Source organism: Loxodonta africana, chromosome 4 (assembly GCF_030014295.1).
Source record: "Loxodonta africana isolate mLoxAfr1 chromosome 4, mLoxAfr1.hap2, whole genome shotgun sequence".
Classification (NCBI taxonomy): Eukaryota; Metazoa; Chordata; class Mammalia; order Proboscidea; family Elephantidae; genus Loxodonta; species Loxodonta africana.
In genome coordinates this window covers 138,983,858-139,000,465 of record NC_087345.1, presented here as the reverse complement: position 1 = coordinate 139,000,465, position 16,608 = coordinate 138,983,858, and the positions used below count along the sequence as shown (strand labels likewise).

The following is a 16,608-nucleotide window of genomic DNA, read 5'->3' as shown; positions in this document are numbered from 1 at the left end:
CCTGATAACAACTCCAGCCACCTGGTGACAGGACGTTAGAGCTTCGAAAGTGAAAATAATCAAGGTAGCTCACTCAAGCAACCTATTTGAGCATCTCAAAAGAAAACAAAGCAAGAAGCTAGGATACAGTAAGCAAACATAAAATCAATTAATATAATTTATAGATGGCTCGGAGACAACAGTCAATATCAAATCACATGAAGAAGCAGATCATAATCACTTCAACAAGCTCTCAAAACAAAGAATCAAGGGATCTTCTGGATGAAGGTGCTTTCCTCGAATTACTGGATGCAGAATAAAAAAGATTAATATACAGAACTCTTCAAGACATCAAAAACGAAATCAGGAAGTAGATCAGGCAATATGCAGAACAAGCCAAGGAACACACAGATAAAGCAGTCGAAGAAATTAAAAAGGTTATTCAAGAACATAATGAAAAATTTAATAAGCTGCAAGGATACATAGAGAGACAGCAATCAGAAATTCAGGAGATTAACAAAATTACATAATTAAACAACGCAACAGAAAGTCAGAAGAGCATAATTGAGTAAGTAGAAGGCAGAATTAGGAACCTTGAAGATAAAGCACTAGGCACCAAGATATTTGAAGAAAACTCAGAAAAAAGAATTAAAAAAAATGAAGAAACCCTAAGAATCATGTGGGACTCTATCAAGAGAAATAACCTACGAGTGATTGGAGTAACAGAACAGGGAGGGATAACACAAAATACAGAGAGAATTGTCAAAGATTTGTTGGCAGAAAACTTCCCTGATATTGTGAAAGATGAGAAGATATCTATTCAAGATGCTCATCGAACTCCACATAAGGTAGACCTTAAACAAAAGTCACCAAGACATATTATAATCAAACTTGCCAAAACCAAAGATAAAGAGAGAATTTTAAGAGCAGCTAGGGATAAATGAAAAGCCAGCTACAAAGGAGAGTCAGTAAGAATAACCTGAGACTACTCGGCAGAAACCATGCAGGCAAGAAGGCAAAGGGATGACTTACATAAAGCGTTGAAGGAAAAAACTTGCCAGCCAACAATCAAATATCCAGCAAATGTCTCTCAAATATGAGGGCAAAATTAGGGCATTTCCAGACAAACAGAAGTTTAGGGAATTTGTAAAAACCAAAGCAAAACTACAAGAAATACTAAAGGGAGTTCTCTGGTTAGAAAATCAATAATATCAGATACCAACCAAGACTAGAACACTGAAAAGAGCAATCAGATGTCAACCCAGATAGGGAAATCACAAAAATAAATCAAGACAAAAAAAAATGCTCAGAACAGGGAAACAGCAATGTCATTATGTAAAAGAAGACAACATTAAAACAACAAAAAGGGACTAAGAAATATAGTCACAGATTTTTAATATGGAGAGGAAGACAAGGCAATATAAACCAATAAAAGTTAGGTTTAAACTTAGAAAAATAGGAGTAAATATTAAGGTAACCACATAGGAGACTAACAATCCTACTCATCAAAATAAAATACAAGAAAAAAATAGAGACTCAGCAGAAACAAAATCAACTACAATGAATAAGAGGAAAAGACAATATATAAACTACTAAGCACAAAAAATTAAGTGGGAAAAAGAAACTGTCAGCAACACACAAAAAAAGACATCAAAATGACAGCATTAAACTCATACCTATCCAAAATTATGCTGAATGTAAATGGACTAAATGCACCAATAAAGAGACACAGAGTGGCAGAATGGATAAAAAAACCACCATCTGTTTGTATGCTGCCTATAAGAGACACACCTTAGACTCAGAGACACAAACAAACTTAAAGGATGGAAAAAAATATATCAAGCAAACAACAATCAAAAAAGACCAGGAGTAGCAATATTAATTTCTGACAAAATAGACTTTAAAGTTAAATCCACCACAAAGGATAAGGAAGGACACTACATAATGATTAAAGGGACAATATACCATGAGGATATGACCATATTAAATATTTATGTACCCAATGACAGGGCTTCAAGACACATAAAACAAACTCTATCAGCACTGAAAAGCGAGATAGCTCCACGATTATAGTAGGATACTTCAGCACACCACTTTCGGTGAAGGACAGAACATCCAGAAAGAAGCTCATCAAGACACCAAAAAACCAAAAACCAAACACATGGCCGTCAAGTTGATTCCGACTCATAGTGACCCTATAGGACAGAGTAGAATTGCCCGACAGAGCTTCCAAGGAGCACCTGGCAGATTCAAACTGCCGACCTCTTGGTTAGCAGCCTAGCGCTTAACCACTATGCTGCCAGGGTTTCCAATAAAGACACAGAAGATCTAAATCCCACTATCAACCAACTTGACCTCATAGACATATACAGAACACTCCACCCAACACCAGCCAAGTATACTTTCTTTTTTAGTGCACATGGAACATTCTCTAGAATAGGCCACATATTAGATCATAAAGCAAGCCTTAGCAGAATCCAAAACATTGAAATATTACAAAGCATCTTCTCTGACCATAAGGCCATATAAGTAGAAATCAATAATAGAAAAAACAGGGAAAAGAAATCCAACACTTGGAAACTGAACAATATCCTGCTCAAAAATGACTGCATTATAGAAGACGTTAAGGATGGAATAAAGAAATTCATAGAATCCAATGAGCATGAAAACACCTCCTATCAGAACCTTTGAGACACAGTGAGAGCAGTGCTCAGAGGTCAATTTATATCAATAAATGTACACATACAAAAAGAAAGGAGCAAAATCAAAGAATTATCCCTACAACTTGAATAGAAAGAAAGCAACAAAAGAAACCCTCAGGCACCAGAGGAAAGCAAATGATAAAAATTAGAGCAGAATTAAATGAAATAGAGACCAGAAAAACAACTGAAAGAATTAACAAGACCAAAAGCTGGTTCTCTGAAAAAAATCAACAAAATTGATAAACCATTGGGCACACTGACAAAAGAAAAACAGGAGAGGAAAAAAATAACGCAAATAAGAAATGAGATGGGCGATATCACAACAGACCCAACTGAAAATTAAAATCATATCAGATTACAAGAAAAAATTGTACTCTAACAAATTTGAAAACCTAGAAGTGGATGAATTTCTAGAAACACACTACCTACCTAAACTAACACAAACAGAGGTAGAACAACAAAATAAACCCGTAACAAAAGAGATTGAAAAGGTAATCAAAAAACTCCCCCTGCCCCTCAAAAAAGCCCTGGCCCAGAGGGCATCACTGCAGAGTTCTACCAAACTTTCAGAGAAGAGTTAACACCACTACTACTAAAGGTATTTCAGAGCATAGAATAGGATGGAATACTCCCAAACTCATTCTATGAAGCCACCACACCCCTGATACCAAAACCAGGTAAAGACACCACAAAAAAAGAAAATTACAGGTCTATATCCCTTATGAACTTAGATGCAAAAATCTTCAACAACATTCTAGCCAATAGAATTCAACAAAATAGCAAAAAAATAATTCACCATGACCAAGTGGGATTCATATCAGGTATGCAAGGTTGGTTCAATATTAGGAAAACAATTAATGTAATCCATCATATAAATAAAAGACAAGAACCACATGATCTTATCAATTGATGCAGAAAAGGCATTTGACAAAGTCCAACACACATTCATGATGAAAACTCTTAGTAAAAATAGGAATAAAAGGAAAATTCCTCAACATAATAAAGGGCATTTATACAAAGCCAACAGCCAACATCATCCTAAATGGAGAGAGTCTGAAAGCATTCCGCTTGAGGTCAGGAACCAGACAAGGATGCTCTTTATCACCACTCTTATTCAACATTGTGCTGGAGGTCCTAGCCCAGAGCAATTATGCTAGATAAAGAAATAAAGGGCATCCAGATTGGTAAGGAAGAAGTAAAAATATCTCTTTTTGCAGATGACATGATCTGCACAGAAAACCCTAAAGAATGCTCAAGAAAACTACTGAAACTAGTAGTTCAGAAGAGTATCAGAATACAAGATAAACATACAAAAATCAGTTGGATTCCTCTACACCAACAAAGAACACTGAAGAGGAATCACCAAATCAATACCATTTACAGTGGCCCCCGAGAAGATACTTAGGAATAAATCTTACCTGAGACATAAAAGACCTGTACAAAGAAAACTACAAGACACTACTGCAAGAAACCAAAAGAGACCAACGTAAGTAGAAAAATATACCTTGATCATGGATAGGAAAACTTAACATTATAAAAATGTCTATTCTACCAAAAGCAATCTATAGATATGATGCAATTCCGATCTGTTCCAATGACATTTTTTAATGAGACGGAGAAACAAATCACCAACTTCATATGGAAGGGAAAAAGGCCCCAAATAAATAAAGCGTTACTGAAAAAGAAAAACAAGGTGGGAGGCCTCACTCTACCTGATTTTAGAACCTCTTATACTGCCACAGTAGTCAAAACAGCTTGGTACTGGTACAACAGATACATAGAACAACGGAACAAAATTGAGAATCCAGACATAAATCCATCCACGTATGAGCAGCTGACATTTGACAAAGGACTAAAGTCAGTTAAATGAGGAAAAGACAGTCTTTTTAACAAATTGTGCTGCCATAACTGGATATCCATTTGCAAAAAAATGAAACAAGACCCATACCTCACACCATGCACAAAAACTAACTCAAAATTGATCAAAAACCTAAACATAAAATCTAAAATGATAAAGATCATGGAAGAAAAAACAGGGACAACGCTAGGAGCCTTAACACGTGGCATAAAGAGCATACAAAACATTGCTAACAATGCAGAAGAGAAACTAGATAACTGGGACCTCCTAAAAATCAAACACCTATGCTCATCCAAAGACTTCACCAAAAGAGTAAGAAGATTTCCTACAGACTAGGAAACAGTTTTCAGCTATGACATTTCCGATCAGCACCTGATCTCTAAAATCTACGTGATACTGAAAAAACTCAACTACAAAAAGGCAAATAACCCAATTAAAAATGGGCAAAGGATACGAACAGGCACTTCACTAAAGAAGACATCCTGCCAGCTAAAAGATACATGAGTAAATGTTCACAATCATTAGCCATTAGAGAAATGCAAATTAAAACTACAATGAGATTCCATCTCACGCCAACAAAGCTGGCATTAATCCAAAAAACACAAAATAATAAATGCCAGAGAGGTTGTGGAGAGACTGGAATACTTATACACTGCTGGTGGGAATGTAAATAGTACAACCACTTTGGAAATCGATTTGACGCTTCCTTAAACAACTAGAAATGTAACTACCATACGATCCAGCAATCCCACTCCTTGGAATATATCCTAGAGAAATAAGAGCCTTTACATGAACAGATATGTGCACACCCATGTTCATTGCAGCACTGCTTACAATAGCAAAAAGATGGAAGCAACCAACGTGCCCATCAACTGATGAAAGGATAAGTGAATTATGGTACATTCACATATTACGCATCAATAAAGAACAATGATGAATCCGTGAAACATTTCGTAACATGGGGGAATCTGGATGGCTTTATGCTGAGTGAAATTAGTCAGTTGCAAAAGGACAAATACTGTATGACACCAACATTATACAAACTTGAGAAATAGTTTAATCAGAGAAGAAAATATTCTTTAATGGTTACAAGAGTGGGCAGGGAGGGAGGGAGAGGGGTTTTCACCAATTAGATAGTAGAGGAGAACTATTTTAGGTGAAGGGAAAGACAACACACAATACAGGAGAGGTCAGCGCAACTGGATTAAACTAAAAGCAAAGAAGTTTCCTGAATAAATGGAACACTTCGAAGGCCAGCGTAGCAGGGGTGGGGGTTTAAGGACCTCGGCTTCAGGGGACATCTAAGTCAACTGGCATAATGAAATCTATTAAGAAAACATTCTGCATCCCACTTTGGAGAGTGGCGCCTGGGGTCTTAAACGCTAGCAAGCAGCCACCTAAGATGCATCAATTGGTCTCAACCCACCTGGCACAAAGGAGAAGGAGGAACACCAAGGACACGAGGTAATTATGAGCCCAAAAGACAGAAAGGACCACATAAACCAGAGATTACATCATCCTGAGACCAGAAGAACTAGATGGTGCCTGGCTACAGCCGATGACTGCCCTGACAGGGAACACAACAGAGAACCCCCTGAGGGACAGGAGAGCAGTGGGATGCAGACCTCAAATTCTTGTAAGAAGATCAGACTTAATGGTCTGACTCAGACTAGACATACTCCAGAGGTCATGGTCCCCAGACCTTCTGTTAGCCCAAGACAGGAACCATTCCCAAAGCCAACTCTTCAGACAGGGACTGGACTGGACTATGGGATAGAAAATGATACTGGTGAAGAGTTATCTTCTTGTATCAAGTAAACACATGAGACTATGTGGGCAACTCCTGTCTGGATGGGAGATGAGAGGACAGAGGGGGCCAGAGGCTGGCCGAATGGATGCAAACATAGAGAGTGGAGGGAAGGAGTGTGCTGCCCCACCAGGGAGAAAGCAACCAGGAGTATATACCCACTTGCCATCGAGTCAATTTCAACTCATAGCGACCCTATAGGACAGAGTAGAACTGCCCCATGGAGTATATAGCAAGGTGTATATAAATTTTGTTTGAGAGACTGACTTGATTTGTAATCTTTCACTTAAAGCACAATAAAAATGAAATTTAAAAAAAAGGCACAAACATCAAAGAAAAAAATAAAAACGATCGTGAGGATGGCGCAAGACTTGACAGTGTTTTGTTCTGTTGTTTGCAGGGCCACTATGAGTAAGAACCAACTTGATGGCACTTAACAACGACAATGGTAGTTCTGTTTTTAGCTTTTTGAGGAACTGCCACACTTTTCCAAAATGGCTGTACCATTTTACATTCCCACCAGCAAGGGATAAGGGTTCCAATTTCCCCACATCCTTGACAACATTTGTTTTTTTCTGGTTTTTAGCCATTCTAGTTAGAATGAAATGGTATCTCGTTGTGGCTTTGATTTGCATCTCTCTGATGGCTAATGATGTTCAGCATCTTTTCAGGTGTTCGGTGGCCATTTGAATGTCCTCTTTGGTGAAATGTCTATTAAAGTAATTTGCCCATTTTATGATTGCGTATTTGTCCTTTTGTTGTAAGCTGTCAAAGTTTTAGATACCTTTTGGTTATCAGATTCTTACTGGATGTATGATTTCTTATGATAGTCTCCTAGTCAGTAGCTTGTCTTTTTACTTTTTTGGTAAAATCTTTGAATGAACAAACATTTTTAATTTTTATGAGGTCCCATTTATTTATTTTGTCTTTTGTTCTTTGTGCTTTTGTTATTAGATAATCCATTGTTAAACGCTAGGCCTGACAGTGTTGCCTTTGCATTTTCTTCTAAGAATTTTATGGTTTTAGTTTGCACATTTAGGTCCTTAACCCATTCTGAATTTGTTTTCGTTCATGGTGTGAGGCATGGATACTGTTTCATTTTTCTGCATGTGGAAATCCAGTTTTCCCAACACCATTTATCGAAGAGACTTTTCTTTCCCCATCAAATGGACTTAACACCCTTGTCAAAAATCAGTTCACCATAAATGTGTGGGTTTATATCTGAACTCTCAATTGTATGCCACTGATCTCTGTGTCTATTGTTATACCAGTACCAGGTTATTTTGATTACTATAGCTATATAAGATGTTTTAAAATCAGGAAGTGTGAGTCTTTCTACTCTGTTCTTCTCGTTCAACATTGCTTTAGTTATTCAGAGCCTCATGCCATTCCATATAACGTTGAGGATTCTTTTTTCCATTTCTGTAAAGAAGGCTGTTGGAATTTTGATTGGGACTGTGCTGAATTTAAAGATGCCTTTGGGCAGTACTGACATCTTAACAATAGTAAGTCTTCCAACCCAAGAATACAGAATACCTTTCCATTTATTTAAGTCTTCTTCAATCTCTTTCGGCAGTGTTTTATCATTTTCACTGTATAAGTCCTTCATGTCCCTGGTTAGATTTATTTCCAGGAACGTTATTCTCTTAGATGCCATTGTAAATGGAATTGTTTCCCTAATTTCCATTTCGCATTTTTCACAGCTGGTGTATAGAAACCCAACTAGTATTTCTTGAACTTGTATCCTGCAACTTTGCTGAATTCCTCTATTAGCTCTAGAAGTTTCTCTAACCTTCTTTTAAGTTTCCCCAGGAAGAAATCAACCTGAATCCCAGAGTAGCTGTTCCAAGATATGGTAAATTAATCATACGAATCAAGTAGATCTGAGCAGTGCAAGAAATATACTGTAGAAGATGCTGGGGTGCACTCCTCGGATGCCCCCTTCGGGACCAAGACACCCTTTTCCCAGAAAGTGAGTCCTTCCCAGGTATTGCCTTTCCCAAGTTTTTACCTCCTCCCCGGGGACAGCCTGCATCCAATGACTGGTCAATGTTACGGCTGACAAGTCTAACCCCTTTGCCTCTGAAAGGCCATTCTAGCCTCAGAGCTCCTCATGGCGTTAGCTACAGCTTCTGTTACCAAATGCACTACAGTTCAATTTCTCCCTTTGCCCATATCTACTATTCCTGGAAGCCTCACCAGTAACTGTCCAGCAAGCAAATCTCCATCTCAGAGGCTGTTTCCTAGGAATACAACCTAAATGAATGACTGTAGAGAAATTTAAGTTGTCTAGAGTAATTTAGGAAACCCTGGTTGGTGCACTGGTTAAGAGCTGTGGCTGCTAACCAAAAAGGCTGGCAGTTCAAATCTACCAGGTGCTCCTTGGAAACTCTATGGGGCAGTTCTACTCTGCCCTATAGGGTCACTATGAGTCAGAATCGACTCAGCAGCAATGGGTTTGGTTTTGGAGTTTATAGTAATTTAGAATGGTAACTTCAACATTTCATTCTCCTACTCAGTACCTGATTCTCAGTCGGTCATTTTCTGAGTAGAGGCGTAATACATGTTCACGTTCCTGGAAGAGGCAGATCTGCATATCACTTAGAGCTTTCTGCAATTCAGCAATCTCTTCCTCCTTCTGCTGCAAATCCCATTCTAGTTTATGCTGCAAAAAAAAATTAGGCAGTTGAAAAGATATGGGGCCATACAGGCGTATCTCTTAGGGAATACAGAGGAGTCAGTTTGTGTAAAAATATTCCAGAGTGAATGGTTACACCAATACAGAATTCAAATGACAGCAATAGACTGTGTACAGGCTTGAGTTTAAATGCTACAGCATGAGTTTGAAGTTTGCATATAATGCCAAAGCTCTAATATTTTCCTTTTAGAGATTATAGAATTCTGCATGTCATATGACTCCCCATTCTATTTATATATATATATATATTTTAATGCTTTCTATATATGATAAGTATTGTTATAACATTCTGGAAAACAAAGATGAAAAAGATATGATTCTTGCCTATAAAGAGCTTAGGAATTTTGTGAGTAGACAGATTAAAAGAATTATCTAATGGAGGAGTATGCATGGTAAACTAGGGAAAGTGCAACAGAAGTAAAATCTTTGAAGCCTGTTTGGAAAGTCAGAAAATAGCACCAAAGATCTGAAACTTGAAAGATGACTAGAAGACTGCTAGAGAGACAAGCAGAGGCTGGGCAGTCTCAGAAAAGAGCCCGATAAATACAGAACCACAAAGGAGCCCAGTATGTTTGGACAACTGCAAATATTTCAGTACCTCTAGAGTGTAAAGAGTGAGGCCCCACTGGAGAAGAATTGTTACGGACTAAATTATATCCCCTCAAAACAGGTGCTGTAAATCCTACTATACCTGTGGTTATAATCCCATTTGGGAATAGGGTTTTCTTCTTTACGTTAGTGAGGCAGTATTAGTGTAGGGCGTGTCTTAAATCAATCTCTTTTGAGATTTAAAAGAGCCAATCAAGAAAGCAGCAAGCAAGCACAGATGAGGAAAGACAGATGCCACACTACATGAGATCTCCAAGGAACCAAGAAAGAGAAGCTAAAAACAGATAAGAACCTTCCCCCAGAGCCAACAGAGAGAAGTCTTCCCCTAGAGCCCGCACCCTGAATTCACACTTCTAACCTCCTTAGCTGTGAGAAAATAAATTTGTTTGTTAAAGCCACCCACTTGTGGTATTTGTGTTATAGCAGCACTAGAAAACTAAGACAGGCATGAAACTGGGGGCTGGAATACTGGGAAGAAGGATACTGACATAGTTCACGTGAGATATGAGGGTCTAAACTAGCATTATGGGAACAATGATGGAGATGTGGGAATGAATTAAGAAATATTTAGAACACAGAATCAACAGGACTTGCCAAATGATTTAATATAAAAGGCTGGGCAGAACTGTTAATAATGGTACCGTTTACTAAGACACAGAACACAGGATAAAGGAAAAGGAATGGGGGAGTGGCAGTGGTATACGTGTATGAGGAGACAGGTTAGAAAAAAGGAGATTAGTACACATATGGACATATTAACTCTGCGCTCAGGAGAAAAGTCTGAGTTAGGGTTAACTGTTTGGAAGTCTTGATGACATATGTAGCAGTATGATGCCTGGGTAAAATGAGACCATCTGTGATGGAATCTGGAGAACTTTGACTAAAGAAGGCGAGCGGTAAATGGAGACTGAGAAGAACTGGTCAGAGAGATGAGATAGAAACCAGGCAAGAAAATGACACAGAAATGAAGAAAGGAAGAGAATTTTAGGAAAGGAGAAGTCAATAGTGACAAATCATACAAAAAGAGAAGAGCTGATTTTGGCAAACAGGTACTTGGAGACCGCAGGAGAAGTTCTTTTAGTGAAGTGGTGAGTACAGAGATCAAACTGCAGTCAAGGAGTCATTAAGTAGGCGAGAAAGTCAAACTATTTTGGAAGTATGCTGGGAAAGGGGGAAGCACAACAAAGGAAGGTTTTTTTTTTTCTTAAGGGAAAGACTTGAGTATGTTTATATACTGTGGAAAAAAAGGTCAATGTCAAGCAAAAGGTTTAAAATAGAACAGAGAGAGGGAGAAATGGTGGAGCAGGGTTTCTCAAGAGAAGCAAGAGCCAGAGTTAAGGGTTGGATCAATTCAGCTCGAATCGGCAGACACCTTGTCCACTGAAGCAGTAAGAAAGAAGAAAGAGATAGTTATAGATGCAGGTAACTATGTGCGGATGGACAGGAAAGGAGTTCACACGTGAGTCTCTATTTCCTCTGTGAACTAGGAAGTAAGATTACCTGTTGAAAGAGCAGAACTAAGAAGGTGTTGCAGGCTGGAGAATAGTGAAGGTATGGCACAAATGTGGACGGAGAGCAGAAACGGCGAGGGAAGAAAACTGCTGTATGGGGATTGAGGGTACAGCTGAATTTGTTTAACATCAATTTATTCTGTAATACTTTGTGACCTTTCTAAGACAGACGTTCTCAACTAGGTGCAATTTTTGTTCCCTCCTGCCCACCCCACCCCCAGGGGACATTTGGCAATGTCTAAAGATGTTTTTGATTATCACACCTTGGCGGGGGCGGGGGAAGTATACTACTGGTATCTAGCAGGTAGATACTAGGGATCTGCTAACATTCTAAAATGCACAGAACAGCCCCATGACAACAAAGAACTACTTGGCATAAAATGTCACCAGTGCTGAGGTTCAGAAACCCTGCTCTAGGAGAAAAGCTGAGGGACAGCTGGATTAAGTCACGACTAGGATACAGCAGAAGGATAACTGAACAAGGAGTCATGTGCAGGCAGTACAGTTACTGCAGCGAAGCCTAATGTGGTTTAGGTTGAAGAAAAAGACATGGTGTCAGAAGAGAATATGAAGCACTTAGAAAACTGAGAAGTCAAGGAGTGATGGAGGTAGTAACAATGAAGTTAAAGAGCAGTCAGGTGTAACCGGGTGAAGGAACTGGAAGTACATCTGAGAGAGCAAGCAGTCCGAGTTTAAGACTTTAGAGGTGGGGCAGTTCTGGGGGATTATGATTCAAGGAGGGACCTGAAAGGTAGGTGGCTGGGCTGGGGTAGAACGGAATCCAAAGAGAGTATTTTTATCAAATATCTGCTTGTGACACAACTTGGCACTTCCAGATCTTCTTTCGTTAACCAACAGAATTAATCAGAGTCCTAAAACGGCATACATAGGGTCGCTGGAAACCCTGGTGGTGTAGTGATTAAGTGCTACGGCTGCTAACCAAAAGGTTGGCAGTTTGAATCCAGCAGGCGCTCCTTGGAAACTCTATGGGGCAGTTCTACTCTGTCCTATAGGGTTTATGAGTCGGAATTGACTCGACAGCAACGGGTTTGGTTTTTTTCGTTTATAGGGTCGTTGTGAGTCAGAATCAACTCCACAGCAATGGATTTATTTATTTATTTTTTTGGTAAAAGGGCATGTATCGCACAACAGAGAACCCCTGAGGGAGCAGGAGATCAGTGGGATGCAGACCCCAAATTCTCATAAAAAGACCATACTTAATGGTCTGACTGAGACTAGAGGAATCCCGGTGGTCATGGTCCACAAACCTTCTGTTGGCACAGGACAGGAACCATTCCCGAAGACAACTCATCAGACATGGAAGGGACTGGACAGTGGGTAGGAGAGAGATGCTGATGAAGAGTGAGCTATTTGTATCAGGTGGACACTTGAGACTGTGTTGGCATTTCCTGTCTGGAGGGGGGATGGGAGGGTAAAGAGGGTTGGAAGCTGGCAAAATTGTCACGAAAGGAGAGACTGGAAGGGCTGACTCATTAGGGGCAGGGCAAGTGGGGGTATGGAGTAAGGTGCATATAAGCTTATATGTGACAGACTGACTTGATTTGTAAACGTTCACTTGAAGCTCAATAAAAATTAAAAAAAAAAAGGGCATGCATCATCTTTTTTACCTGTCCTTCACAAGCTTCTTTGTATAGTTCCAATTTCTTCAACAGGTCTTCGTTTTCTGTCTCACACTCAGCCATCTTCTTTTGAAAATATTCCAGAAGCTCCTGAGAAGGGCAGAGGACGGCCAGACGGTCTTCAATGGAAGGCAAGGGAGTTGACTCCACAGAATCTGTGAAAGACATTCCCCTCCTCCTGGTGGAACCACCGAACCTGGAGGAAACACTGTGTTTGCAGGCAGTTGTTAGACTACGTGAAATTTGAAAGGATGCATTCATTGAAGTGTCTGAACATTTATGAGATATTAAAATTTTTTAAATAAAAACAAGGCTGATGCTCTTAAAGTGCTTATAGTTAAGGTAAGCATAGCTCTTGAAAGTTTGATGTTACAGGCCACTGAAGTATCTTATGAACTACCTTCCAAGTATTAATGGCTTAAAGCTGGATTTAAAATACATGTTAGAGACTAAAAATAGAATATAAACTGGGTAAGATCAGATAGTAACTGTTAGAAAATTTAATACCAAGACACATAGCAATCGGAGAGCTTATATGCTGGTGGAGTGTAAATTGGTAAAACCACAGACAGCAATTTGGCAGAATGTAGTAAAACTGCAATGCCTCATGCAAACTTGAGTTTGCAAGGGTGATGCACATGAAAACGTCCATAGTGTTTTATTATTACATTGTTTATAATAACAACAGTAAACAACCCAAATTTCCATTTAATAGGATAATGGATAAATACACTGTGTATATTCATAAAATGGAATACTATTCAAAGTTATTAGAAACTATGAACTAGAGATACATGCATGAATATGAACAAACCATACAAACAATGTTAAATTGAAAAATGTACATGGACGCGTACATAGCAGATACTACCATTTATTTAAGACCAAAACTTGCAAAATGAAGCAGTTTATTTTTAGGAATAGATAATATAAGCAGTAAAATTATTAAGGAAGAGAATGATAAATATAAAAATCAGGAGTAGCCAATACATGGAAGGTCAACTCAATTGGGCTGGACCAAAAGCAAAGAAGTTTCTGGGATAAAATGAATGCTTCAAAGGTCAGCGGAGCAAGGGCGGGGGTTTGGGAACATGGTTTAAGGGGACTTCTAAGTCAATTGGCAAAATAATTCTATTATAAAAACATTCTGCATCCCACTTTGAAATGTGGCATCTGGGATCTTAAATGCTAACAAGCAGCCATCTAAGATGCATCAATTGGTCTCAACCTACCTGGAGCAAAGGAGAATGAAGAACACCAAGGTCACACGATAACTAAGAGCCCAAGAGACAGAAAGGACCACATGAACCAGAGACCTACATCATCCTGAGACCAGAAGAACTAGTTGGTACCCGGCCACAATTTATGACTGCCCTGACAGGGAGCACAACAGAGAACCCCTGAGAGAACAGGAGATCAGTGGGATGCAGACCCCAAATTCTCATAAAAAGACCATACTTAATGGTCTGACTGAGACTAGAGGAATCCCGGCGGTCATGTCCACAAACCTGCTGTTGGCACAGGACAGGAACCATTCCCGAAGACAACTCATCAGACATGAAAGGGACTGGACAGTAGGTAGGAGAGAGATGCTGATGAAGAGTGAACTAATTATATCAGGTGGACGCTTGAGACTGTGTTGGCATCTCCTGTCTGGAGGGGGGATGGGAGGATAGAGAGAGTTGGAAGCTGGCAAAATTGTCACGAAAGGAGAGACTGGAAGGGCTGACTCATTAGGGGGAGAGCAAGTGGGAGTACGGAGTAAGATGTATATAAACTTATATGTGACAGTCTGACTTGATTTGTAAACGTTCACTTGAAGCTCAATAAAAGTTAATTGAAAAAAAAAAAATCAGGAGTAGGAAGCAGCACCCACAGTTGTCTCTAAGGATCTGTTGTGGTTAATAGGTGCCATCGAGTCAGTTCTGACTCACAGCAACCTTACAGGACAGAGTAGAACTGCCTCATAGGCTTTCCAAGGAGCACCTGGTGGATTTGAACTACGAACCTTCTGGTTAGCAGCCGAGCTCTTAACCACTACGCCAAATTCCACATCCTAGGACTAGATGTAATAAATGGCAAAAGACTTTGATCAAAGGCTAGACAAGAAGTTTTTTTTTTTTTTTTTAGCAAACAAGAGACTGAAAACAATGAGTTAGAAAACAAATGATGCAGAAGTGGAGAAACCCTCAGGTGACAATTAATCCAGTTTGGTTAACTACATGCAATTTACTACATAAAAAACAAAAAGCACCCTGGAGAAACATTATCTCACTAGCCCACAGTTGCAGTTACAACAGTTATGGTCAGTACGTTTAGTAAGTGAGCATGTAGAGAACAGATTTAAAAATGTACTCTTAGCTAGCATGAAGAGGAAAACAGAAACAAAAAAATCTTACATTTTCTCAGTCATCAAAAGCTTGTGCAGAAATAATATCTTACTTCTTGTTTCATATTTTCAGTTTTAACAATTTTGGGAAACAGGTTAATATTAAGAGATGTTTCAGATATTTTACAGACAGAAGCTGTGGCAATGAGTGATGAAGATGACACGTCATGCAGCAAGCTGATGGAAGAATCAGAATTAAAAATCCCCTGTGCTCGTGGCGGGACCAAGATGGCGGAGTAGCCAGATGCTTCCTGTGGTCCCTCTTACAACAAAGACCTGAAAAAATGAGTGAATCAATTATATATGACAACCTAGGAGCCCTGAACACTAAAGACAAAGTTGAGGAGTCAGACTGAGATGCAGAGAGAGGGAGAGACAGTTTAGAAACAGTGAGGATTTTCCAGGCCTGACGTGGCCAGCACGCTGCGCCTGATTGGCTGGCGCTCGCGGGCTGAGGCAAGCAGTAGTGCTCGGGATGCATTTTCTACGTGGGAGAAATTAAGTGGCAGAGAGTCTGCTCAATTCTCCGGAATCAGGCAGAAGTGGCACTGAATCTGCGAAAGTTAAGCGTAAGCATCTAATCTACCTTGTGGGATCAAAAAACACTCCCCTTCTGGGAAGTACCTCTCTCCCATTTGCTTACCCCCTCCCCTCTCTGGTCTGCTCCTAGTCCAAGTGGGACCCATCATGTGCCCTGAGCCATTCTCCCAGCTTTACACAGGGAACAAATTAACAAAAAGGAAAATATAATCTGCCAGCTCCCCTAAGCCAAGAACTCAGGGCAGGCACAGCCCCTTTGCCTAGACATAGGCCTAAGGGGCCCACGAACTCTGAATGCCTTTCACCCTGCCTAGGCCTGAGTGTACTCATTTCAACAGCATAGGCCCTCATTAACACAGTACAACAGAGTAGATACCTAAAGCCTATCTTCAACTGCAACAGCTAAGGTGGAATGGCAGACTGGTGACATCTGACACCGTCCTGCCCATTAAGCAGGGTCTGAACCCACCTACATCAGGGGCCTGATGACTGGTGGCCCCACCCACTCCACCTAGCCACCTGCGACAGGTGTCTGAGAATAAGTGGTACCTCCCAGTCCTTACAGCCAACAGCATTGGGTGCTCAAAGTCTGGTTGCAAAACCTACCCACCTATGTGCTGTAGGGAACAGGGACATGCCGTCCACCCAGGCATTCAGGGGCAGCCTACAGCCCCCTACCTTGCTCAGCACACAACCCTCTACTGTAGCCAGATACCTGTGCCTACTCCAGACACCCTGTGTAGCCCTGCCCATCTAGGACTATAGGTGAGAGGCTGCACCATACACTTGATGACCGACAACCTGGACACCTGAGCTGAATCCACACAAGAAAAGGAAACAGACTTCTGGGCTCACATACCTAGTAACAGCTCTAA

General features: G+C 40.0%; 1 protein-coding gene across 2 annotated transcripts in view; it reads right to left on the bottom strand.

Moving 5' to 3' along the window:
* Nucleotides 1–16,608, bottom strand: part of CCDC77 (coiled-coil domain containing 77) — a 48,610-nt gene that overhangs the window by 19,503 nt on the left and 12,499 nt on the right. Inside the window, exons 4-5 of one of the 2 annotated variants that reach the window (XM_064284756.1) lie at nucleotides 12,793–12,894; nucleotides 8,869–9,011 (exon numbers count right to left, since the gene is read on the bottom strand). In XM_064284756.1, coding sequence (XP_064140826.1) covers nucleotides 8,869–9,011; nucleotides 12,793–12,867 — 218 coding nt within the window. In that variant the 5' untranslated portion in view covers nucleotides 12,868–12,894. Of the gene's footprint in view, nucleotides 1–8,868; nucleotides 9,012–12,792; nucleotides 13,013–16,608 lie in introns of both variants that reach the window. The other variant, XM_010590794.3, reaches the window with a different exon arrangement.